Source organism: Garra rufa, chromosome 2, assembly GCF_049309525.1.
Source record: "Garra rufa chromosome 2, GarRuf1.0, whole genome shotgun sequence".
In the NCBI taxonomy this organism is placed as follows: domain Eukaryota; kingdom Metazoa; phylum Chordata; class Actinopteri; order Cypriniformes; family Cyprinidae; genus Garra; species Garra rufa.
Window position 1 is genome coordinate 6,345,172 of NC_133362.1, and position 26,694 is coordinate 6,371,865.

At 33.8% G+C, this 26,694-nt stretch overlaps 1 protein-coding gene across 1 annotated transcript in view; it reads right to left on the reverse strand.

The window, feature by feature from the left end:
- LOC141325830 (signal induced proliferation associated 1 like 2) overlaps positions 1-26,694 on the reverse strand; it is a 187,379-nt gene that overhangs the window by 96,418 nt on the left and 64,267 nt on the right. Inside the window, exons 2-4 of the mRNA XM_073834561.1 lie at positions 16,795-18,532; positions 4,107-4,240; positions 933-1,121 (exon numbers count right to left, since the gene is read on the reverse strand). Of these exons, the coding sequence (XP_073690662.1) occupies positions 933-1,121; positions 4,107-4,240; positions 16,795-18,172 (1,701 nt within the window). The 5' untranslated portion in view covers positions 18,173-18,532. The remainder of the gene's footprint in view (positions 1-932; positions 1,122-4,106; positions 4,241-16,794; positions 18,533-26,694) is intronic.

A 26,694-nucleotide genomic window follows, 5' to 3' on the forward strand; every position in this document is an offset into this window, starting at 1 on the left:
GTTCAAGCGTTCAACTACGCACGAATAGCGCGTTTCATTCGCGCAAGTCGCGTCCGGTGTGAACGCACCTTTACTGTGCATACTGGAATATTGTACACTTAAAGGAACACTCCACTTTTTTTGGAAATAGGCTCATTCTCCAACTCCCCCCGAGTTAATAAGTTGAATTTTACCGTTTTGAAATCCATTCAGTCGTTCTCCTGTTCTGGCGATATCACTTTTAGCATAGCTTAGCATAGATCATTGAATCCTATTAGACCAATAGCATCGCGTTCAAAAATGACCAACGAGTTTCCATATTTGTTGTATTTAAAACTTGACTCTTCTGTAATTATATCGTGTACTAAGACCGTTGGAAATGCAAAGCTGCGAGTTTCTAGGCCGATAAGATTAGGAACTACACTCCCATTCCGGCATAATAGTCAAGGAAGTTTGCTGCCGTAATATGGCTGAAGCAGGAGCAGTAATACCACGCAGCACATGTGCAAATGCTAAACTAGCTGGGAACTCATTTCTGATAATACTCCGCCTGCTTCGGCCATATTACGGAAGCAAACTTCCTTGACTATTACGCCGGAATGGGAGTGTAGTTCCTAATCTTATCAGCCTAGAAACTCGCAGCTTTGCATTTCCAGCGGTCTTAGTACACGATATAACTACAGAAGAGTCAAGTTTTAAATACAACAAATATCGAAACTCGTTGGTCATTTTTGAATGCGATGCTATTGGTCTCATAGGATTCAATGATCTATGCTAAGCTATGCTAAAAGTGATATCGCCAGAACAGGAGAACGGCTGAATGGATTTCAAAACGGTAAAAATCAACTTATTAACTCGGGGGGAGTTGGAGAATGAGCCTATTTCCAACAAAAAGTGGAGTGTTCCTTTAACAACAGCATCAAATGAATATCCTTATCCGTTCTAGTACTCACCCCCTGCTCGTCCAGTTTGAGGAGTTGCTCAGGGACTTTAGGTGAGCTGATGGCCAGTCGGAGGCATTGGATGTTCAACTCAGGAACCACGTACTCCAACACCTCCTTCAGCGGGAGACCGCGGGCCGTCCCGTGCCTCGCCGTGGAAGGCACAGCGTCCTCCAGAATGGCCCCGCGCAGGGTAGTTAACTGACAGAAATAGAGAGCAGAGCTGTTAATGTCTGTACAGAAATCAAAATCCCATGAAAAGGCAGTGGATTTTTACTAGCCTGGTCAATATATCAGTCCAGCATTTGACCTCAAGTACTTAATCCTGTCAGTCTATGACAAAACTCAATACTTTCAATAAAAAAAATACATAGATCCATTGGGATATTAAGTTATTGGCAATAAAATTCTCCCTCCCTGTAGGAGATCTCAGGGCGCGCTATCGTCTGGAAGGAAGAAATTGAGAAATTGAGAGTCTTGACCCTTTTATCTGCACTTTCACTTACAAAGTAAAAGGCTTTTATTCTGAATGCTGATATGAAGCACTAGCATCTCTTTAAATCTCATTCTGAGGTTTTGATTCATGTGAGTATCTTTGGTTTAATTGTGACTGAGTGCCATTAGAAGCTAAAGATCATAGCCCAAGGTTTACTGCAACGATGCATTTGATAAGAGAGAGGAAATGATGCAGACAATATCCGCATTTACTGTCCTTGAAAATAATATTTCACCTCATAAAATGGGAAAAAATATATATATTTTGCATACAGAAATAGAAGTCCATTTTAGGTCTATTACGATTATTTTTAAATTATTATTACTATTTTTTTATTGAAAGTCATCCTAAATAAATAAATATTATTTATATTAATATTATTATTACAATCATTGTCATATTATTTTATTACTTATATTTAGAAAATTAAGCTTATTTTAAGACCATTTTGATTATCTACAAGACTATGAGACATTATTTTCATGACAATTAAGATCTTTTCAAACAATAAACAGACAAACACAAAAATTCACCTAATAAAAAAGGAACCAATAAAACTGTAAATAAATAAATAAAATGTAGAAAATAAATTTTTTTGCATTGTGATATTTTTGCAAATGTAAATAAAATAAAAAAAAAATGAAATAAAATAATAAAATAAGTTTATTTTAGGACAATTACATTTTTTGCACTGTGACATTTCTGCATTGTAAGTAAGTAAGTAAATAAATAAATAAATAAATAAATAAATATCACCTAGAAAATTTAATTTAAAAAAGGTTAATTTTTGAACCATTCAATGTTTTTGCATTGTAAATTAATAATTAAATAAAAAATAAAATGTAGAAAATTAAATTAAATTAAATTAAATTAAATTAAATTAAATTAAATTAAATTAAATTAAATTAAATTAAATTAAATTAAATTAAATGACCTTTTTTAGATTGTGATATTTAAAAATAATAAATCAAATAAAATAAAATAACATTTCAGGACAATTAAAATTTTTGCACTGTGACTTTCCATATTGTAAGTAAGTAAATATAATCTAGAAAATTAAGTTTATTTTAGGACCATTCAATGTTTTTGCATTGTAAATAAATAAATAAATAAATAAGTAATTAAATGCATTGTGATATTTTTGCATTGTAAATTAAAAAAAAATAGTTTTAAATTAAAAGTTTATTTTAGGACCATTTAAAATGTTGCACTGTGACATTTCAGCATTGTAAATAAATAAATATCATTTAGAAAAATAAATAGCATTAATAAGTTTATTTTAGGAGCATTCGATTTTTTTTTTTTTTTGCATTGTGACATTGTTGCATTGTAAATAAAGAAAGAAAAACTTTTTAGAAAATTCAGTTTATTTTCGGACCATAATAAATGTTGCTTTATGACATTTTTGCATTGCAAGTAAGTAAGTAAGTAAATAAATAAATCCCCATTTTCATTATTTGGAACAAATAATATTATTCATAAATTAAATTATTAGCAATTGATTTCTATTTGTCCTCCTGGGGTGACATATTTTAACATATTTATATTTTAATGTAAATAGTATAATTTAATGTAATATAATTAGGGCCGGGACTCAATTAAAAAATTTAATCTAATTAATTAGAGGCTTTGTAATTAATTAATCGAAATTAATCGCATTTTAATCGCATGTAAATATTTGACCTGAGAACAGTGAGAATTAAGATTTTTACATGGATTTTTAGTATACCATTGAATAATGACTGAATACATAAGCTTAAGCAACAAAATATTGTTTATTTTTGTTCAACCAAGTCCAACAGACCAGTGCAATATTGCCATTAAGTATAGCAAGAGGCACGTTCTTTAACGAGTCTTTCATTCCGAGAACTCTGCTCTTGTGTTTGCTTAATTATGCATTTAAACGTTAATGACCAAACCTATCATTATAAATGTTGCTGCACATGGAATATAACGTGGATAACATTTAAAAAAATCGTTTTTATCAGGTTACACACTGATTATTTATCACTCAAACCCCTTTCTCTACCTGTCCGTTGGTCGCGTATATTCTCCATGTTTGTAGTTTTTAACACTTTTTATGCGTGTTTGTAGTTCTAATCGAATCCTCTTAACGGCGCAGTGTGTTGCGGGCAATATTAGCAGTTAAGAGTGTGCATTGATCGTTAAGTAGTAGACCATCCGGGAATCTTTGGAATACTTTTTAAACATACTACGATTTGGGACATTCAATACTATTTAGGACGGATGCAGCTTCTTTGGTATAAGTTCTTTGGCTTGTCTGAACGCTAGTTTGTGCTCCAGTATAATCGGTCCGCCGAATTTATCCAGTGAGAAACGTTCCGCGGTGCAAAACTTAGTGCGATTAAAATGCGTTAAAAAAATTTAACGCGTTATTTTTGTGTAATTAATTAATCTAAATTAACGCGTTAAAGTCCCGGCCCTAAATATAATCTAATATTTTAAATATTAGCATGTAAACCTTTAATTAATTTAAATGTAGAACTATTTCCATGTTCATGTATTCATTTATTCTCTAAAACAACGAAACATTTTTTTTTAGATTTTATTGCAATTAGGGACATCAATCAATTCATTTTCAACTAAATGAATGACATAATAGGCTAATAATTATCAATATTTATTTACATCAGTGTCTGTTTAGTAACTGATGTGCATTGATCAAGTACCTGACTGGTCCTGAAGGTGATGCGGTAGTTATATTGCGCCGCCTCCTTGTCTTTCCCGTCGTCCAGCTTCTCTCTCCTTACGCTGATGGCCACCGGACCCAAGTTCTCATCCACGCCGAAGTAGTTCTGGTGCTCTGAGGTTAAATGACAGGACAGATATGAGGTCAGCTTCAAGAAGGGCTGATAACACTTTCCAAGAATTCCCTACAGAGTGAGCAAGAGACCCTGAGCCGAAAAGACAGGAAGAGCCCGACAGGAAGTGGGTTATTTTAGCTCCACAACAGAGCCATTCATAGCCGCTTCAGTGCTGCTTATCTGAGGGGTCACTCTGAGGAGATACGGACAAGACATAACTAATGCCAGCACAGCTCTGTTTGGGTTTGCTGGACATAAGACAGCTCTAAGGATTTACAGTTTAGAGACTGAATAAGCAGAAATTAATCATGTTTATCTATTTCTGACACAATTTTGGCCACAAAATTACTCCAATGTAAATTATATTTGTAAGACTGACACAACATCTGTCAAATAAGTCTGTCAAAAACACATCCAGGTCATATTTTACGCTCTGAAAAAGTAATTATATTTTGCAAACAAACAAATATTTGAAAGTACCTTGATTTTAAATAATTTATAAATAACTTTTTTTTTTTTGTAAAATATGACAATCTAGGCTTTGTTCTATTCATTAAAAACATAAAATAAAAAAAATAAAAAATCTTAGGACCATTTTTGCATTGACATGCAATGATAATTCAAATATATATTATTTAATTTGACATTACTTTAAAAATTAGTTTCTATTTTGGAACAAAATATGACATGATCATATTTTCAGGCATAAAATAAAATAAAATAAATAAAATATTAATGTGTTAAAAATTAATTTTGTTTGGTAGTAACTTAATTTTAAATACTTATAAATTATTTAAATACTATAATATAATACTATTTTCTCTTTTAATTTTAAAATAAAATATGACATGACCAAGTTTCATGACTAGTAAAATACAATTAAAAATAAACAAATAAATAAAATATAAAATAAAATGAAATGAAATGATAATTAAAAAAAAAAAAGGTTATTTTAGTACCGTTAAGATTTTTGCCTTGTGATCTGTTTTAAAATAAATAACTACATTCATACGTGTATTTTACTTGGTAGTAACTTAATTTACTTTAAATATACTTATAAATTATTGAAGCTTATTTAACATTTAAATACTAAAAAATATTTTCTCTTTGATTTTATAATAATAATATAATATGTAATAATAATATTAATAATATAATAATAATGATTTTAAAATATGACATGACCATGTTTCACGATATAAATACATAAATCATTCATTCATGAATGAATACTCATTAATTCAATTTTATTTAGTAATAACTTAATTATTTAACTTGTTTAAATACTATAAATTATTTTCTCTTTTGATTTTTGAATAAAATGACATGACCAAGCTTAAAAAAAAAATTATAATAATAATAATAATAATTAATTAATTAATTAATTAAATGAAAGTAATTAATTGGTATTTTAATTCTGTGTTTCAAATGAAGAAAAGTTAAATGTTCTTCTAGTTATATTTAATGGTAATGACATGGTCTGATCCAGAGCACATCTATGGATTTTCACACAGTCTCACAGACACATTAGTGTCATATATGAACCATAATCTCTGATTTCACTGCACCATAGGGGTCCACCAGAGATTAACAACGCAAATAAAACCCGCCACAGACAAAGCTTAACCTCTTTATTCTTGATATCCTTTTCAGTAAGCCCCTTAGGAGACAAACATGCATTTGGACATCATGTCGAAAACCTGAGTCCAAAATTATGCAACATGATGGACAAAGTGTACTAAAGCATGTTATAGAGGGAAACATTAGGATAATGATGCAAAACACAAAAATATGGGACAACAAAAATTAACAACGGACTGAGCAGCTCAGCGTGAATGAACAGCAAACACAACCTAATTCACTTTATCAGAACCCCGCTGGAAAATCCTGTTACAACCAGATTTTGATGAACGCTCATCTGGTTTTGACAAGGTAGACCATACTGGTCAAGCTGGATTTGTGTGGACACCATGGTACTTTGATATAAACCTCAGTACATGTGACTTTTTGAAAATTAAGGCATGGAAAACTAGGGCTGGGCGATATGGCTGAAAACTATATCACGATATCAGTGTTTCATATCGGTCGATATCGATAATTATTGATATTTTTATGACCCATTTAAAATAAGGACCAGGAGAAAAATATATTACACTCAAGCATTTTTATTTTAAACTTAACCTGCCTCTGATCATAATCCCCTCAGTTATTAAGACAGAAATGTCAACAACCATGGAAAACTCAAATAATTAAAATGTAAACATAAGTCTAAAGTCACAATATACACTTAATTATCTCTTAATCCTCAATTCAAACCCCATTCATTGTCGATGAAGTGAATGGTTTAGCTAATGTATGGCCCAGAAGTACGGCTTGACCACAGGTCAGAGGTTGTTGCAAAGTACTTGGCTGATTTCTGCACAGATTGCTGGTTGCCAGTAGCCAACATTACTTCTTTCCCGGTACTTTAGCCTATACTTTGTGTAATAACAAAAATATTTATTTAAGTGAAAAAATAAGTCCAAAACTTTCAACATTTTGAACAATAGGGCCTTACAATCTTTTTTTTTTTTCAGAAATTCTTGTTTTAATTTTTCTGATAATCAAATGAAAGCAAAATCACTGATTTATTTTTAAAAATAAAAATAAACGGAGCTTTACTGTTAAAATTAATACATAGAAGAAAAATTATATTCAGTTAAAAAAAGGTTTAATAATAATAGTATTTTTTCAACAATTAAGTGGTGACTCTTTATTTTATTTTTTTTATCACATATATTGTTTTATGTAAATTATTTAAATGTGAACATATAAACACCTACATTATACTGTACAAAGTAATACAAGACTAATATTGTTCTGTTACATGTTAAACCTTACTTTTATTTTGACAGGTTGCCGTGAAGTTTCAGTGTGTAATACAGTATGAATGATGCTAGTTTCACTAATGAAACGGTAAAATTGACAAAAAGTGACACTCACAGCAGCTTTGGAGATGTATTTATTGGAGTTTGTCTGTTCATGTGAGATGCAAAGGCCAAAAATTAGCGGGAGCGTCACGTGTGCAGTATGCGTGTAGTGAAAATAAAACGCGTCTCCTCCATTCATACATATAGAGGCAAACGGAACATGCAGGATTCTTATTGAAACGGTCTTTTTGCATTTCAGTTTTCACAGACACTAGTCCATATCGCGATCTGAATTAATTAACAGACCAACTTTTGATTTATTGGTCCAAAAATCGACGAATTCCGCGGCATTCCGCCCTATAGTAAAGTCCGTTTTTATGAATGAAGTCCGCGATCCCGTCTGTGAGGAGACATTGTAAACGCGCGATCATGTAGAGACAGAAATCAAATGCCGTCGTGTAAATCAGATAAATAACATAAGGCTATTTAGTTTGTTTAATACAACAACATGGACCCGTTCTGTAGGAAAGATAACCTTAACTTCTATTGTGGTCTGGCGCTATGAACTGAACGTTAAAGGGGGGCTGGGCGGGCCGACGAAGAATACAAAATATCGAACACATTTTTTATTGATATCGATCTCTTGTCTATCGCGATATATATCGTTATCGTTTTATCGCCCAGCCCTATGGAAAACTCTTGAAAAATAGCAATATTCCTGGAGAGGTACTTGAAAAGTGCTTGAATTATTGAAAGACAATGTGTCTATGCAATAAGTGTTTAATTTTCAATTTGCATATCTTTTCACAAAATAAAAATAAAATCATACTTTTTTGGCCTTTTTTAGTTAATGTCATAAAACTATTAAGCTAAAGCAGTAGTAGTACTGAGTGTCTTGTAAACATGGCTGAAGATGCATAAAGAGGAACAGATGAACCAAATCGATTGAGTGATTTAAGATGGAATTGATCCAATTGATTCAAACTCTTGACTTCTTTTCATTTCAAGCAATTCACTAGCAAAAACCAGATCAAATTAACAGAGCCAGTCATTTTTGACATTTCTTGTAATTATTTTAAAAACCATTGCGTCGCAACATGTTTCACTGTTTCACATATTGCAAATCATTTGATTCAGATTGGAACTTGGCATATTGTGAATCATTTGATTCAGACTGGGACTTCAGAGCCTGGATCGCGAATCATTTGATTTAGATTGGAACTTCGGAGCTGGTTCACGAATCATTTGTTCGGATTATTGCGTATTGCGAATAGTTTAATTCAGATCAGGACTTTGAAGCGTCAATCGCAAATCCTTCGATTCAGATTGATTCCGATCTAAATCAAATGATTCACAATCCATGCTCCGATGCCTAATCTGAATCAAACGATTCGCATTCCATGCTTCAAAATATCTGAATCAAATGATTGTGAATGATTTGATTTAGATTGGAACTTTGGAGCAGGTTTGCGAATTATATGATTCAGATCAGGACTTCGAAGAATGGAACGCAAATCATTTCATTTAGATTGGAACTTCGCATTCCATGCTTCAAAGTCCCAATCTGAATCATTTGATTTAGATTGGAACGTTGGAGCAAGTTTGCGAATATCTGATTCAGATCAGAACTTTGCTTATCACAAGAGTGAATTGTTTAATCCAGATTGGGACTTTGAATCATGGATCGCAAAATATTTGATACAGATCTGAACTTCGGAGCATGGATCACGAATCATTTGATTTAGATTGGAACTTCGGAGCAGGTTCGCAAACCATTTTTTCAGAACATTGCGTATTGCAAATTGTTTAATTCAGATCGGCACTTCAAAGCGTAGATCGCGAATACTTCGATTCAGATTGGGACTTTGAATCATGGATCGCAAAACATTTGATTCAGATCAGAACTTCGGAGCATGGATTGCAAATCATTTGATTTAAACCAGAACTTCGGAGTGGGTTTGCGAATAATTTGATTTAGATCGGAACTTAGCATTCCATGCTTCAAAGTCCCAATCTGAATCAAATGATCGTGAATCGTTTGATTTAGATGGGAACTTTGGAGCAGGTTTGCGAATCATTTGATTCAGATCAGAACTTTGCGTATCATAAATCGTTTAATTCAGATCAGCACTTCGGAGCATGGATCACGAATCATTTGATTTAGATCAGAACTTTTGAGTAGGTTTGCGAATCATTTGATTTAAATTGGAACTTCGCATTCCATGCTTCAAAGTCCCGATCTGAATCAAATGATCATGAATTGGGTTTGCAAACAATTTTTATTCAGATCAGAACATTGCATATCACGCATTGTTTAATTCAGATCAGCACTTCGAAGCGTAGATCGCAAATCCTTTGATTCAGATCAGGACTTCGGAGTGTGGATCGCGAATCGCTTGATTCAGATCAGGACTTTGCAGCGTTCATTTTATTCATTTAATCATTTAATTCAGATCGGGACTTTGAATCATGGATCGCAAATCGCTTGATTTGAAGCGTGGATCGTGAATAATTTGATTTAGATTGGAACTTCGGAGCAGGTTCGCAAACCATTTGTTCGGAACTTTGCGTATTGCAAATCGTTTAATTCAGATCAGGACTTCGGAGCATGGATCGTGAATCCTTTTGATTCAGATCGGGACTTTGGAGTGTGGACCGCAAATCGCTTGATTTAGATCGGGACTTTGAAGCGTGGAGCCTGAATCATTTAATTCAGTTTGGGACTTTGAATCATGGATCGCAAAACGTTTGGTTCAGATCGGAACTTCGGAGCATGGATCACGAATCATTTAATTTAGATCAGAACTTCAGATTGAGTTTGCGAATCATTTGATTTAGTTGGGAACTTTGGAGCGGGTTCGCCATTTGTTCTGAACTTTGTGTATTGCAAATTGTTTAATTCAGATCAGGACTTCGGGGCATGGATCGTGAATCCTTTGATTCAGATCGGGACTTCGAAGCGTGGACTGCGAATCATTTTATTTAGATCTAAACTTCAGAGTGGTTTTGCGAATCATTTGATTCAGATCGGAACTTTGGAGCAGGTTTCTGAATCTTTTGTTTTAGATCAGGACTTTGGAGTGGATTCGTGATTCTTTTTCTTCAGATTTTTTTTCTTAAACAATAGAAAACATCAAACCATAAGTGAGATCTCTGATTGAAGTCCTTGAAAATCAAAAAACTATTTTACAGTATCTGTACAAACCCGGAGTACTGAATCATTTTCTTGTTTAGATAAAGTATATTACACATTTACACTAGCATTTAAAAAATTGAGGTCAGTACAAAATTAATTATTTTATTAAACAAGGATGCATTAAATTGATCAAAAGTGACCTTAAAAGACATTTCTAATGTCTCTGAAGAAACATGACCACCTTAAACTGTCTGAAACGCAACTATGACACATCACTTTCTGTCACCTGCGGGAGGCATCGAGCTGAGCCATGATTCTTAACAAGAAGAAGTATTAATAACATTCAGGCATCAATGCAGACTTCCAGTGGGCATGTCACGTCTTGCATCCCTGATCATGCAGCATCTTGGTCACGAACAGGGGAAAATGGAAGAGGAAGTTAATGGAATCAATGCTTCTCCCTAGGTGATAAAAGCATCATGGAAAGTAAGGTGTGAAAGGGGATAGCAACTCTGGAGAGAGACATGTTGACAGCTCTGTCCTTTCCACGTCCCTCCAGAGACAATGATGGGGTGATGATCAGCTATGAAAGGTTAAATGGACTCTGACTGTCCGAAGTCGGAAATGTCAGACTGTCAAAAAAAAATCAGTTTCTGTATTACATAATTAAAAACCGACATTCATATTAAAGTCATGCATTCAATTTATTTTAACTTGAAGTTATACATTTAAGTTATGAATTTAAGTTACAGTTATGCATTCAAGTTATGCATTCAGTTTTATTCAATTTGTTGGATATGTTGAACACACTGAATCCAATTTGTTGGATTCAATGTGTTGAAGTTATTCATTCAAGTTATTTTAAAGTTATGCTTTCAAACTATCTAAATCTGAAATTATGCATTAAATTTAAAGTTACTCATACCATTTAATTAGTTAATTATTTAGTGTAATTACTTATGCATTTAAAATATGCATTGCATTTATTAAAATGGTATGCATTCAGGTTTTGCATTCAATTTAACTTTATCTGAAGTTACGAATTAAAAGTTATGCATTCCATTTATTACATTTTGTTAGGCATTCAAAATATGCACTGCATTAATTAAAATTGAAGTTATGCATTCAAATTTTTTATTTTAACTCAATTTTAAGTTATGAATTCAAGTTATGCAATCAATTAAATTAAATTTAAATGCATCTATTCAAGTTCTGAATTTAATTAGATTTAAAATTATGCATTAAAGTTATGCATTCAATTTAAATTTACACATTCTATTTAATAAAATTTAGCTATGCATTCAAGTTATGCATTGCATTTAAGTTATGCTTTCAGATTATGCATTCAATTTTATTCAATTTAAAGTTGTGATGAAGTTATACATTCAATTTATTCAGTCTAAAGTTACACAATTACATTTTGCATTCAGTTTAATGTTATGCATTCAATTTATTTCAATTTTGAAGTTATGCATTCAGTTTAAAGTCACAATTTCAAGTTGAATTACAACCGAATGCAAGTTAAGAATTTAATTTAGAACTAAATTATGAATTTAATTTAATTATGCATTCAAGTTATGCATTCAATTGATCTAAATGTCTAAATCTAAAAAGTCATGTATTAGTGTTATGTATTCAGTTTATTCAATTTTCACGTTATGCATTCAGTTTATTTCAATTTAAAAGTTATGCATTCAATTTTTTCAATTTTAAAGTTATGCATTCGATTTAATTGCATTTTATACATTAAACTCGATGCATAACTTTATGTATAAAATGCAATTAAATCGAATGCATAACTTTAAAGTTATGCATTCAAGTTATTCAATCAAGTACAACTGAATGCATTCAAGTTACGAATTTTATTTAGAAATAATGAATTTATTTAGTTATGCATTCCATTTTATTTTACTTAAAGTTATGCATTAAAGTTAAGCATTCAGTTTCATTAAATTTAAAGTTATGCATTTAATTTATTTCAATTTAAAGTTATGCATTAAAGTTAATGCATTAAATTTAGTTACACATTCCATTTAATTAAATTTAGTTATGCATTCAAGTTTTGCATTCAATTTATTTTAATATGAACTTATCCATTCAATTTTGTTCAATTTGAAGTTATGCATTTACTGTTTTTAGTGTTATACAATAAAGTTATACATTCAAGTTATTCAATCAATTACAAATGCATGCATTCAAGTTATGAATTTAATTTGGAATTTATTTTAAATCTAAATTATGAATTTAATTTAGTTATGCATTCCATTTAATTTGACTTAAAGGTATGTGTTAAAGTTATGCATTTAATTTTTCTAAATTTTAAGTTGTGCATTTAAGTTATGCATTCAATTTATTTCAATTTGTAGTTATGCATTCAATTTAATTCAATTTTATATATTCAAATCAAGCATTATATTAGCAAATCTGCATTACCTACAACAGTAGCCTAAGAATAACCAAAAAACAACCAAATGGGTCAACTATGATTTCATATTGGAACTTCTTTCCTTTTTAAACGGCACTTAAAATTAATAGGTAAATGCACAAGACTAATCAGTGTCAAATATAACCCAGCACAAATGGAGAAAATTGAGCTCTTCTGCTTGATGGGTCTTTGGCGACACGGCAAGGCGGATGATTATCTATTTCCCAATAGAACGAGCTGGCTAACATGATTTATTGTCACTTGAGCTGAGCTGTAATTGGCTCATTCGCTATGGCTGGAAAGCCCGTGAACGTGCGGGACACAATCGCAGCTTTCACCCACGGGCTGCGGCTCATTATTCAGCGTAGTCAAAGGAAAGAAACGAATTTCTGCATGGCAAGAGGTGGAGCAGCTGTTTTCCAGAGCTTAGGAAAGGGTAACACAATCCTGTCAGGATGATGCAGATGTGCAGACATGCAAAAAAAAAAAAAAAAGCAGTCTGACAGACTCTGACACCTTCTCAGTCAAACACGGAGGATATTGTGCAATGTAAGTTGAGGTATCATTTGCTTGTTCCATTCCCAGACATGCTGAGGTGTTTTAATGAAGAGCGGTGGGACTGCGGTGTGAGGAGAGGGTCCGTCTCGCCTCTTTCTGCATCGCAGCTTCTCGGAGGGGAACAGCTGCACCTCACTCTGTCTATTCTCACATGACAAATCACAGGCCACAGACAGGAGAACATTCTCACACCTCAATCTTTGGCACAAGTGTTTCTCCTTTCAAAATGTGTAACAAACACCAGGCTTTACAAAACCTACAGTCCCCAAATCATCAAACCAACATCCAAAGGAGAGAGTACTGACGAGGCACAAGATTTTTAATAGTGTACACTGCAAAAAAAGCCATTTTAAGAGTTGAATTAGTATTCTGTAGTCATTTTAAAACAGGTGAATTGAATAAGACTTGTTTTCAAAGATGCATCTTTATAGGATTAGTTTATTTCTGAACTAGAGTTTCCTGATAATTTACTCACTCCCATGTCATCCAAGATGTTCATGTTTTCTTTCTTTAGTCGAAAAGAAATTAAGGTTTTGGAAGAAAAAAATTCAGGATTTTTCTCTATCTAGTGGACTTCAATGGTGGCCAACAGGTTGAAGGTCCAATTTGAAGTTTCAATGCAGCTTCAAAGGGCTCTACACGATCTCAGCCAAGAAATAAGGGTCTTATCTAGCAAAACGATCAGTCATTTTCTAAAAAATAAAAAATAAAAATAATACCGAGTTTGACTTTCTTTGCACGCTCACTTTGTAAACACGGAGGCTGCACTTCTGCCTCTGTCATGTTTGACCTTTCCAACGTGACTGCGTAATGCGGGAAGTTCAGCTAGTGCAGGACAAGCATTTGTGGTTAAAAAGTATATACATTTTTAATTTCTTTTGGAAAACGACTGATTGATTGTTTCATTAGATAAGACCCTTATTCCTCAGCTGGGATTGTGTAGAGCCTTTTGAAGCTGCATTGAAACTGCAATTTGGACCTTCAATCCATTGATCCCCATTGAAGTCCACTATATGGAGATCCTGGAATGTTTTCATTAAAAACCTTCATTTCTTTTCGACTGAAGAAAGAAAGACATGAATAACTTGGATGACATGGGGAAATTATCAGGAAATTTTAATTCAGGAGTGAACTAATCCTTGAAGTTTATTTTGTTTCACTGTTTCACCTGTTTAAAGTATAAACTAACTAGAAAGCAGGTGGGGGAAAAAAGTCTGCAACAACATTGAAGATACAATCAAAAGTATTAGAGACAGATTTACTGAACAGGGCAAATTAGCATGAGATTGCAATCCCATAAAAGTGCGATGGGAGTGGAAAAGTTCTATTGGCAATGCCAGATCTTTTCCATAATGACTGAACAAGCAGAGCCAAAGATAATCAGGTGCATGTGATCTACTAACAACACATGCAAGACGTGCTTTTTTGGAAGTTGTTAATTAATGGTGCAAATACCAGTAAATTGACTACTGCAAACCTTAGTAAATGATGTTGCCTGATTCAGGGTTCCTACACATTTTCCACTGTAAAATTCCATACTTTTCCAGACTCACATTTCCAAACCTCTCAGTAGATTTTCAGACCATAACAAAAATACTTTATAGAGCATTATTTTCAGCTTTATATGTGACCCAGGACTACAAAACCAGTCATAAAGGTACATTTTTTGAAACTGAAATTCATACATCATCTAAAAGCTGAATTAAAAGAGCTATCCATTAAATTATGGTTTGTTCAGATAAGACAATATTTGGTCCGAGATACAACTATTTGAAAATCTGGAATCTGAGGGTGCAAAAAAAAAAAAAAGAAAAAAAAAAAATCTAAATATTGAGAAAATCACCTTTAAAGTTGTCCAAATAAAGTTTGTAGCAATGCATATTACTAATCAAAAATTAGTTTTGATATATTTATGGTAGACAATTTATAAAATATCTTCATGGACCAAGATTTTTACTTATCCTTATGATTTAATGGATAATTTTGACCCATACAATGTATTATTGGCTATTGCTACAAATATACCCCTGATACTTATGACTGGTTTTGTGGTCCAGGGTCACATACTTGGTATTTGCTATAGTTTGTAAGGGTTTTGCACTTGAGAAAATATGTGCATGGGAATTTTTTGCATGCTTATGAATTACAGTTTCTAGTTTTATTTAACAGAGTTCTTTTGTGCACCACTGTGATCTTACTTTGAATAAAATGAGAGCATAAGATGCACATAGATGATATCCCTGTGCTCAAAATTTGACCTTTCTTATGGTTTTAACGGCCTAATGTCTAATCATACACATCCTTTCTTTGCGGCGGAGAAATCATGACACAAAATGGGCTAATGGCATAATATGACTGTGTGCATTGTCCTCTTTGCCATAAAAAAAAAAAAGAGTGATACTGTAAAAAGTGTTCAAAATATGGCTTTTATTAGGCCAGTGTGTCACATTTCAAGGCCTTCGGTCTCTTTAACACATACTCTGTGGTGGCCAAAAAAACAACACTGCGAAATGCACAATAGGTGGTTTAATGGTTTCTCGTGCGCACATGAAAGTCTGGTTAATTTTTATTTTTACAAAGGTCCTTGGGGCTACGTAATACAGATATGTGACCCTGGACCACAAAACCATAAGGGTCAGTTTTTTGAAACTGAGATTTATACATCATCCGAAAGCTGAATAAAAAAGCTTTTCTATTGATGTATGGTTTGTTAGCATAGGACAATATTTGAAAATCTGGAGTCTGGTGCAAAAAAATCTAAATATTGAAAAACATCTCCAAAAAAGTTGTCCAAATAAAGTTCTTAGCAATGCATATTACTAATCAAAAAATGAAATTTTGATACATTTACGGTAGAAAATTTACAAAATATCTTCATGGAACATGATCTTTACTTAATATCCTAATGATTTTTGGCATACAAGAAAGATCGATAATTTTGACCCATACATTGCATTTCTGTGCTACTTACTGTAAGACTGGTTTTGTGGTCCAGGGTCACATACAAAACCCAAAACACTTATAACCTGCATTCTGTATAATGAAAAAAATGCGCCTTGAAATCATTCAGTCGTGTCTGACAAACACTAAAGAATCACTAAACAACTACCATAAAAACACACTAACTGCATGATTCGTAATCTTCTATTATAAAAATGTAAATAGTGACAGAAGATTTGAAATGCAAATGCAAATATTTTTCCATACTTTTCCAGACCTTAAACTTACGGTTTTCCAAACCGCATAAGAACCCAAAAATCTTCCTCCCATTAATTTTGCTTCTGAAAGAGAAACTCCTACAAATGCATATGCAACTTCAAAAAACATTAACACAACCTTTGTGACACCAGCTAAAGAGAAAACATTTCATAGGTGTAGCAAGATTATGAACATTAAGAATTTGGCATTGCATGCACTGGTGAATCATTCTGAATAGAACTAAGAATGAAAGGTCAATTTAGACTCATGTCGAGTTTAACAAACAACAATCAAATTAGTTTTTCCATGCAAAATGACAAGGCTTACCTCTCGCATAGAAGTACTTGTGGTAATAATACGCTCCCAGGTCGATGTGCTCGATGATGTACCGCTTGACCTTTTCACGGTGGATTGGCTGGCTTTCTCGAGGCACCTCCAGTACAGACACACCAGCGTTAGTACAGTGGGAGCTCAAGGATGACTCAAACGAGCAGTTTTCTCCTCCAGCGCTGTAGGTGGTGTTGTTGGCACGAGATAGAGATATCCGCCTCTCTCCTTCTCCACCAACCTCGTTGCGAAAATGCGGACAACTTAAAACCAATCCATTGCTTTTCCCATCCCCCTCATCCGCATCCAGGTTCTCCTTGGGATTGAGGTCTTCCCGACTTCCCAGCGGCGATTCGAACATGGATGCAGGACCAGATGTATTCGCAGTGACTTGTCCACCTCCAGGGACTTGATATTGGGACGCAGCCGAAGCTCCAGTGGTGGTGTTCTTTCTCTGGCTGAGGCTTAAACGGTTAGCCACCGCTTCGCTGATGTTAAAGAGGACGCTTTGGACGTCATAGTGAGCGAAGCATTTTTGGAAACTGAGCGGTCGACGGTCGTCCTGCTCGGTGGATAATCGCAAACCATCGCTTTCGCTCTTAATAGTCCTTAGTTTTCGAAACAGCGACGTCTCGGATGATTCCGACTTGAGACGGCGCATAAAGGACTTCTCTCTTTCTCGACTGTAGAGGAGAGAGCTATCCACGTAGTCGTAGCCAGAGATGCGTACGATCTCACCACGAGCAATTTGTGCAGCGGTTTGCAAGCTTGGAGAGAGGCTTGTGTCATATCGTAGGAGCTCTGGAAAACCGACAGGTGGTGCACTACGATGGTCCAAGCTGTCTATCCGATAACCGCGCAACATCGTAAAGAAGCCATCGTTCCCAAGACCTTGCCGGTCAATGGAAGACGTGCTTCCGTATTCCCGATGCAATGAGGCGCCGGTGTTGGGGTTGACTGCATTCTGATCCATTATGTCCTCCGCATCGATGTCGCTGATGGTAACGTCGCTGTTACTCCGTTGCCGAATGGGATGGAGCCCCTTCAAAGGGGATCGACTCAAAAGGTCACTCAAGGAATATTTCGCATCCGAGTAATCAGGGTCCAAAGGCGCCTCGGACAAATCCGTGATCTCCACGTTTTGGTCTGGCTGTCCGTTCTGAAAGGCCGTGATGGCGGTTTCGTAGTTGGGTCCCCATCCCTCCTTTTTCGGGGGCCAGTCTGTCACCCTAGCCCGCACCCCCATTTTAGGCATAGCAGGCGTCCCGTTCGTCTTGCCGCCCCCTTCTAGTTTGCCCTGCGCGTTGCCCACTGGATGCCCCATACTCCCATTCAAGGCTTTGAGCTTCCGGCTAAACAGTTCCTCAGATGATTGCATGACGTTAGAGGAGGCCTCGAGCGACGGAAGGTTGGTTTTATCGCCGTTACCCACTGCTCGAGTTCATATCCTGCTTGCAGCTGCTTGGGAAAGCGAGAACTCAAGTCTCCTTATTGGTTACATTGTCATAGGTCACCCATTTGAGTCTATCAACTAGCTTCCAGAGTCGTCCTAGCCCACATAAAGGGCCGCCCTTCACTCCAAGTCCATTTTTCTCCAGGAGCGACCGGATTGATGAAAGACAGGCAGCATTTGGGTGTCACGGGCGGCTGGAGCTTCAAGGAGCAGAAAGGGTCAGTCGAAACGGCTCTCCTTTCACAGAGCTCAGCTAATTTAGGACGACAGCTGGAGGAGAGTGATCTGTTGGGAGCAAGGAGAAAAACAAAAGCACATTAAGGCATCTCGCAGAATATTTTTCTTCCAGGATTTCAGAGAGAACAGTGGGATGTCTTTCTCACAACCTCCTTATGACCACTGAACAATGTAAGACTGTTAGATAAGTGAAAGGGTGTGTACCGCAAAACAGGCCTGATGACTCCTTCAAGAAGGTTTACTCACAAAGAGACCTTTGAGAAATATAAACGCCTGTTTCTTTTGCTTACTTTTATTGGGTTCAAATCAGTCTTGTTAGCCAAACGGAAAGATAAACTGGGAACATTCTGTGGATTTCGAAATGGATTATGTATTTGACAAGGAGAACAGTGAAATGTCCATTTTCATGGCACATTTATAAAGAGTACTGGATCAAGTGCAATACATCTATTAGATGCACAACTATAAATGCATATAGCATATATATGCAAATTTATGGGCCATTCTACAGAATTGGTCCAAAGTCAAAGTTGCAAACTTTTTGAAAAAAATGTCTTTTTCCAAAAATGTGTATGTATGGAAATTGTATAATACCCAAGGTACACATTCATAATAAATGTGCAGTTAATTCTCATATTGTATTTTTAGAAAGTTTTGGCATATTTGTCACTACTGAAACATAGTAATAATAATTTCAAAAATATTGACCTATTAATATCTTGCTTATCCATCTAGACTGTAAATGTATTTTTTTTTTGCTATTTTATTAACATTTTTTTCAGAGGTAAATTCATAACTATCAAATTTGTAACAATATTTTGAATGTAACTTTTGAATGTAACAATTATTCTTTGTTAAAAGGCAAAAAGTTGATCATACTGATTTCAAAGTTAAGGATTCATTTGTTTAAATACAACACTGAACCACTAACTATCATAACACCTTAGTTGATAATTCAGTATACTTCCCATATTTCAAACATCCCATATTTCAGTAGTGACTGCACATTTTCGGTAGTGAGAGTAATGCTTTGATAGCGACTACAGCATATTACAGAATTTTAACCCACACACTAAAACACTACTAAACATACTAAAATATAAAATAAAATAAAAAATGCATAACTGTTCTAAAATTGTATTTATTGCTCCCTAAATACAGGATTATGTGTTCCCTTTTGTCACTACTGAGACAATGATGACATGTTTCGGTAATGACAATTCTATTGGATAACACCCAAAAAAACAAAGATGTCACTACTGAAACTCCACCAAATGTTTTGGTCGTGACAATTTTAGATACTTTTAAACTTAGCTCAAAGATGCTAATCAGCACATGGTTTGCTATTACAGTTATGAACAGTTGTACACATGAAAACTAACTGTTGTGGAATAATTCCCAAAAAAGCGTGCTTAATTCCAGAAAAAGGTGTTCGGTAGTGGCATTCCTTAAAGTAGCACACAGATTTTCAGATTTTGAACACATCTACCTCAAAATGATAGAGCCAATCTTACTCACACCTTGCAGCTATGAGAGAGATTATATATATATATATATATATATAAATATAAAATCTCTCTCATAGCTGCAAGGTGTGAGTAAGATTGGCTCTATATATATATAGTCTCCAGCGTTTGAACTTCTGCTTGCCTATGCAGCTCACCATTTGTGGGTTGGGAAGGTGCCACTGATGACCTAAATGGGTTTATCATGTTCTTGAGTATTGTGCAGATGCCATTTTCATGCATCCATATACAGTATATGTGCTATACAGAATCGTGTAACAAGACTTGACATTGCTGCTAAATCCATTATATAGCTTGACCTACAATGTAAATGCTATGACCCTTTTTCTGAACAGAACCACTAATATTCAGTCCATTTTCACCAGGCCTTAAAAACTAAAATGAGGGACAAATCACAATACATCATGTCTTTACTGCATTCGCCCTATCCCATGGTCCAGCTCAAATCTGCAGGGCAAACAACATCTGGATGGGGAATGTGGGTCATAACAACATCAACAAAAATGTATATGCTGTTTAACACTAAATATATGACCCTGCACCACAAAACCAATCAAGGGTAATTTTATGAATGAAAGCTGAATAAAAGATTTCCATTGATGTATGGTTTGTTAGGATAGGACAATAATTGGCCAAGATACAAGTATTCTGGAAAATCTGCAATCTGAGAGTGCAAAAAAACCAAATATTGAAAATCGCTTTTAAAGTTGTCCAAATGAAGTTCTTAGCAATGCATATTACTAATCAAAGATTAAATTGACATATTTACGGTAGTACATTTACAAAATATCTTTATGGAACATGAACTTAAAATCCTAATGATTTTTGGCATAAAAGAAAAATCTATTATTTTGGCCCATACAATGTATTTTTGGCTATTGCTACAAATATACCCGTGCTTATGTCTGGTTTTGTGGTCCAGGGTCATATACAGAGATTATAAATGTACACTAAACACTAAACATGCTATTGCTGCACACTGTAATTTCATTATGATGATATTAGCAATATTGCAAAGGTTTGGTTAAATAATTTAGATTAGTAAAAAGCAAATTGTGAGGCCCAGATTCACAGTTGGCATGCATAAAATACAACCAAGACTGAGAAAAATGTATTTATAAGAGAAATTGTAGTTTTTTGATCAAATAGAATTTTTTTTTAAACATCTAATTCTTTACATGCAGATTAATCCAATATTTTTTTGCCCTTTTGAGAAAAAAAAGCTGAAACTAGTGTAGGCTGGTTGTTTGGTTTTAATCTGCAAAATGATTAGTCGTGATTAATCAATTTAAAATAAAAGTTTTTGTTTGCATACTACAGGATGTGTGTGTACTGTGTATATTTATCATGTATATGTGACCCTGGACCACAAAACCAGTCTTAAGTCGCTGGGGTATATTTGTAACAATAGCCAAAAATTAGGGATGCACCGAATATTCGGCCACCGAAAATGTTCGGCCGAAAATGGCCCAAAACGACATATTCGGTGTTCGGCCGAAAGACTTTTATCACCGAACAACACGGCCGAAACAGTATGTTGACGCAAACAGAAACCGCAGCCTGCACGTGCTTGTCTGAATCAACACGTCTGCGGTGTGGACGTATATCAGTATATCTGAGAGAAAGACCCAGGGATAGCGATTTGCAAAACATGTAATGCCGAAATTTCAAGAGGGGGTGTGTCTGCAGTCGTGCGCGCAGCCAGTAATGAGAGCAGAGAAAGAGACAGATGTAGTAGCTTTCAATGAGGGAAAAACGATGGCTTTACATTGGTGTTACGTCACAATATTTTAAAGATTTGTCCTTTCTATATACTGTATTTTTATAAATATTTATGTTTTAAACCATGGAGGTGAGCCAATGGATATCACACAAGCAACGTGAAAACTGCGCTAAATGTGAAAGTGAAAGTGAAAACTGACAGTGCTTTCAGCATCTGACCTGCATTCTCTCAGAGACAATAAGAGGCGATTATATGCTGATATTAATTTAGTCCCCTTAATATTTTTCTTGTGCCCTGAACATGGTGGGAAAAAATAAATAAAAAGAAACGTATTTTGTTTAGGTTTGTTTTTTGAAAGACTTAAATAAAGCTCTTAATTTTCATTGATGACTGCAGTTTTATTTAGGGGCTAAGAAAGTCTTAATTATGATTTCAGGTGGTCTTAAATGTGGGAACTGAAAGACTGAAATTGCGATGAAACTTCAAAAGGCTATCCATTGAATAAATATGAGCGCTGCACGTTTCAAAGTCATTTGCTGGGCTGCTTTGTGTAATATTATTCTGACAGCGCCTCCTGCTGGAAGAGAAACGCGTAGAGTTGTAAATGTGAACTGATGGATCCACAAGATAATGTGGTATAAAAATGTAAACAATTTAAAAAAAATAAATATATATATATATATATATATATATATATATATATATATATATATATATATATATATATATATGTCATTTAATTAATATAATATTTGATTGATAACAATTGGTTAAATTAATATAATTTATTTATTCTTTGAAACTTTAATATTAATTTTTAGTAAAAATATTAATATTAAAAACTAGTTCAGTGTTAAATAAATATTTTGAAATTATATTTTTGTTATTTTATTTCTCTGAAAAGCTATGCAAAATAGTAAAAAGCAAATTTTTACTATTTAATTATTGTAAAGATGAAAAAATTGGCAAAATAAATGGAAAAAATTGCGAAACACCGCGTTCGGTATTCGGCCTTCGGCCTTCGGCCAAGCATTTCATTATTATTCGGCTTCGGCTTCGGCCAAGAATTTCATTTCGGTGCATCCCTACCAAAAATACATTGTATGGGTCAAAATGATTGATTTTTCTTTTATGTCAAAAATCATTAGGAAATTAAGTAAAGATGATGTTCCATTAAGATTTTTTGTAAAATTCCTACTGTAAACATATCAAAATGTAATTTTTGATTAGTAATATGCATTGTTAAGAACTTAATTTGGACAACTTTAAAGGTGATTTTCTCAGTATTTTGATTTTTTTGCACCCTCAGGTTCCAGATTTTCAAATAGATGTATCTCGGCCAAATATTGTCCTATCCTAACAAACCATAAATCAATAGAAAGCTTATTTATTGATCTTTCATATGATGTATACATCTCAGTTTTGTAAAATTTAACCTTATGACTGGTTTTGTGGTCCAGGGTCACATATATAAATACAGAAAAACCATTTTTGGTTTCAAGAAACATTCAGGCACATTCAGGTTCTTTAGAGAACCATCTCATTCTTACCTTTTTATAACCTAAAGAACCTTCTTTCACTACAAAGAACCTTTTGTGAAACAAGAAGGTTTTTCAGAAGTTAAAGATTCTTTATAAATCCATTTAGACAAAAAAAGGTTCTTCTATGGCATCGTGAAGCACCTTTATTTTTAAGAGCGTAGTATCTTTTTGTAAGCAAACCAACAATATTAAAACACAACAGGTAATGTGATTTTTCTGATTGCACTGGTTTACTTTCTTTGACTTTTCCTAGACTGCTTCCCCTTGGAGCGTCCTTCACAAGGATACAAGCGAGCAGGGTTTTGGATCCCAGTGCTGTAACCTAACTAACTGTTTTCACATTGAAATGCAGCAACGGCGAAAGTGCTTCCTGAAATAACTTCATTAAATGAGACAGGCTTTTCTGAAAGGATGAGCAAGGACAAAACAGAGGAGCTCCGATTACGTAATCCTTTTCACATCGACACAATCATTAAGAAACACACACATATACACAAACACACACTCAGCAGGGTCACTGAGAAAAACCCTGTCCTTAAAACACTCAAGGACTATTGAACTGGGACTAAAAGTGTTTCCTTCAGTGTAACGAGACTCAGAATAAGCTGCTGAATTCCTATAGTAAGATTCTTCTCCAAAAGCTCTTTACAAATCTGAATGTCTAAATGCAAATGATGTCTTAACGGAGCAGTTTGTCTAAACCTTGGCAATGATTTCCAAAGGCTTTTTGTGAAGACTTCATGTTAAAACGCTTTCTCCTAGGAGTTTAATCATTTAGGAGATGCTTATGTCCAAAGAAATCTAAAAACGAAGAACATGACGCAATTCATCATGCAAGAGCTAATAATGCACTACTGCAATGGCAAGTTTCAAAAATTAAGCTAGAGTAAACTTCTGTATAATTATAATACGCTGTTAATTATTTAAATGTTTGACATAAATACTTTGTTTTATTTTTAATGATATACAAAAATGAATTAATCAATAAAAATAAATTAAGAGCTGAATTAGGGATTAGGGATGTAGTGGCATTACAATTCTCTTTAATAAATACAAGCTTTTAATTATTTTAACGGTCAATATAAAAAATTTAATATGTTATATACATGCAAATAATATTTATTTTTAATTTTGTACAAAAAATGGTTGACAGAATAAAAATAAATATAAAAATTATTTGTAAAAATAGCTATTAATTATTTTAATGGTAGACAAAAAATATGTTTTTTATATAAATAGAAATAATATATATACACTTTAATATTGTACAAAAATGGATGACGGAATAAATAATATTCATTTGCAACAATAGCTATTAATTATTTTAATGACAGACAAAAAAATGTTTTATATAAATATAAATATATATTTTCATATAGTACAAAAAAATGGATGAAGGAACAAATTAATTCATTAATAAATGTTAATTTATAACAATAGCTGTTAATTATTTTAATTGTAGGCCAAAATGTTTTATATAAATATGAATAATATATATTTTAATATTGTACAAAAAAATGGATGATGGAACAAATAAAAAAATAAAAAAATAAATGTTAAATGTATAACAACAGCTATTAATTATTTTAATGGCAGACAAAAGTGTTTTATATAAATATAAATAATATATATTTTCATATTGACAAAAAAATGGATGACGGAATAAATAAATAAATGTTAAGTTTATAACAATAGCTAATAATTATTTTAATGGCAGACACAATTGTTTTATACAAATATAAATACATATTTTAATATTGTACAAAAAATGGATGACGAAATAAATAAATAAATACATAAATGTTAATTTATAACAATAGCTGTTATTTTAATGGCAGACACAGTTTTATATAAATATAGATAATATATATTTTAATATTGTACAAAAATAGAGGATGGAATAAATAAATGTTAATTTATAACAATAGCTGTTAATTATTTTAATGGCAGACACAAAAAAAATTCATATAAATAATATATATTTTCATATTGTACAAAAATGGATGATGGAAAAAAATAAAAAATAAAATAAATGTTAATTTATAACAATAGACACAAAAATAAAGCACTGTTTGTTTTATTTGCATATTCTGTGTACTTGTAACATGCAGCCTATCTTTGTCATTATTTTATCTTTGTTATTAAAAAATAAGAACAAAGATTTTTATGCTCGCCCACTTTGGCCTAAATATCTGCCATAGTTTTATTTTATATTTTGTAACCTTGGGGTTTTGGTTTTAAAATAGGGAAATTAGTTCAGCTGTACTGCTCAAACACAAACATGACAAAAAATTGCAATAAAATCGTGATATTTCTGAAAAAATATCTATATTTTTGCCATATCGCCCACCCCCAGATGGAGGCTCGTTCCACAGAGAAACAGAAAGAGTAAATGTTCTGGAAAGTGTAAACTCAAACACAGAATAAACATCTGCCACACACACACACAAACTAGACATCATGGTGGTCTCTATCTAGAACAGACAATGATAAATGTTCTCCATCGTGTCTTTCTCCACTAGGGCCCCTGATTGCAGCACAACTTCGTGGTCAGCAAAAATACATCATCCCTGTGACCTCTGACCCACACAGGGATTGTTTTTTGACTGGGCCTTCTGTGTGAAGGAAACTAATGATGGGAGGTCTGACACACACACACACACACACACACACACACACACACACACACACACACACACACACACACACACACACACACACACACACACACACACACACACACACACACACACCAGAGGTCTTTAACGAGAAAAGCTCAGCAGTCATTATCTCTGGTCAACCTCCAAGGCCAAAGAAATGAAATTGGGGAGGTGGAGGGGGAGGTTTCTGCGAGACTAATTATGGCGATGAACTCATTTTCTGACGCTGGCTGGGCCGGTTTCGTGTCTTTGGTGCCGTTTCGCCAGGTCTTAAAATAATCTTTTGACATGGTGGCCTGATTAGAGGCTGCGGGAGTATTAATGTGCCGTCACCAGGAGAACCCGCTGCTGTCAGCCATCTTTCACATGATACGCCGCTGTCATCCGCTTCAGACGAGATCGTGAGACCCCTCAGGAAAATATCAGGAGTGCACTATTTGATATGAGCACGTCTAACCTTATTTTAGATTTGCCGTTTTTTATTTCTGTTTACTTAAAGAACAAAAATTTACAGATAATGTACTCAGCCCCTTGTCATCCAAGATGTTCATGTCTTTCTTTCTTCAGTCGTAAAGAAATTAGGTTTTTTGAGGAAAACATTTCAGGATTTCTCTCCATATAATGGACTTCTATGGTGCCCCTGAGTTTGAACTTCCAAAATGCAGTTTCAAAGGGCTCTAAATGGTCACAGCCGAGGAAAGAAGGGTCTTATCTAGCAAAATGAAAAAAATTATATAAAATTATATAAATTACAATTTAT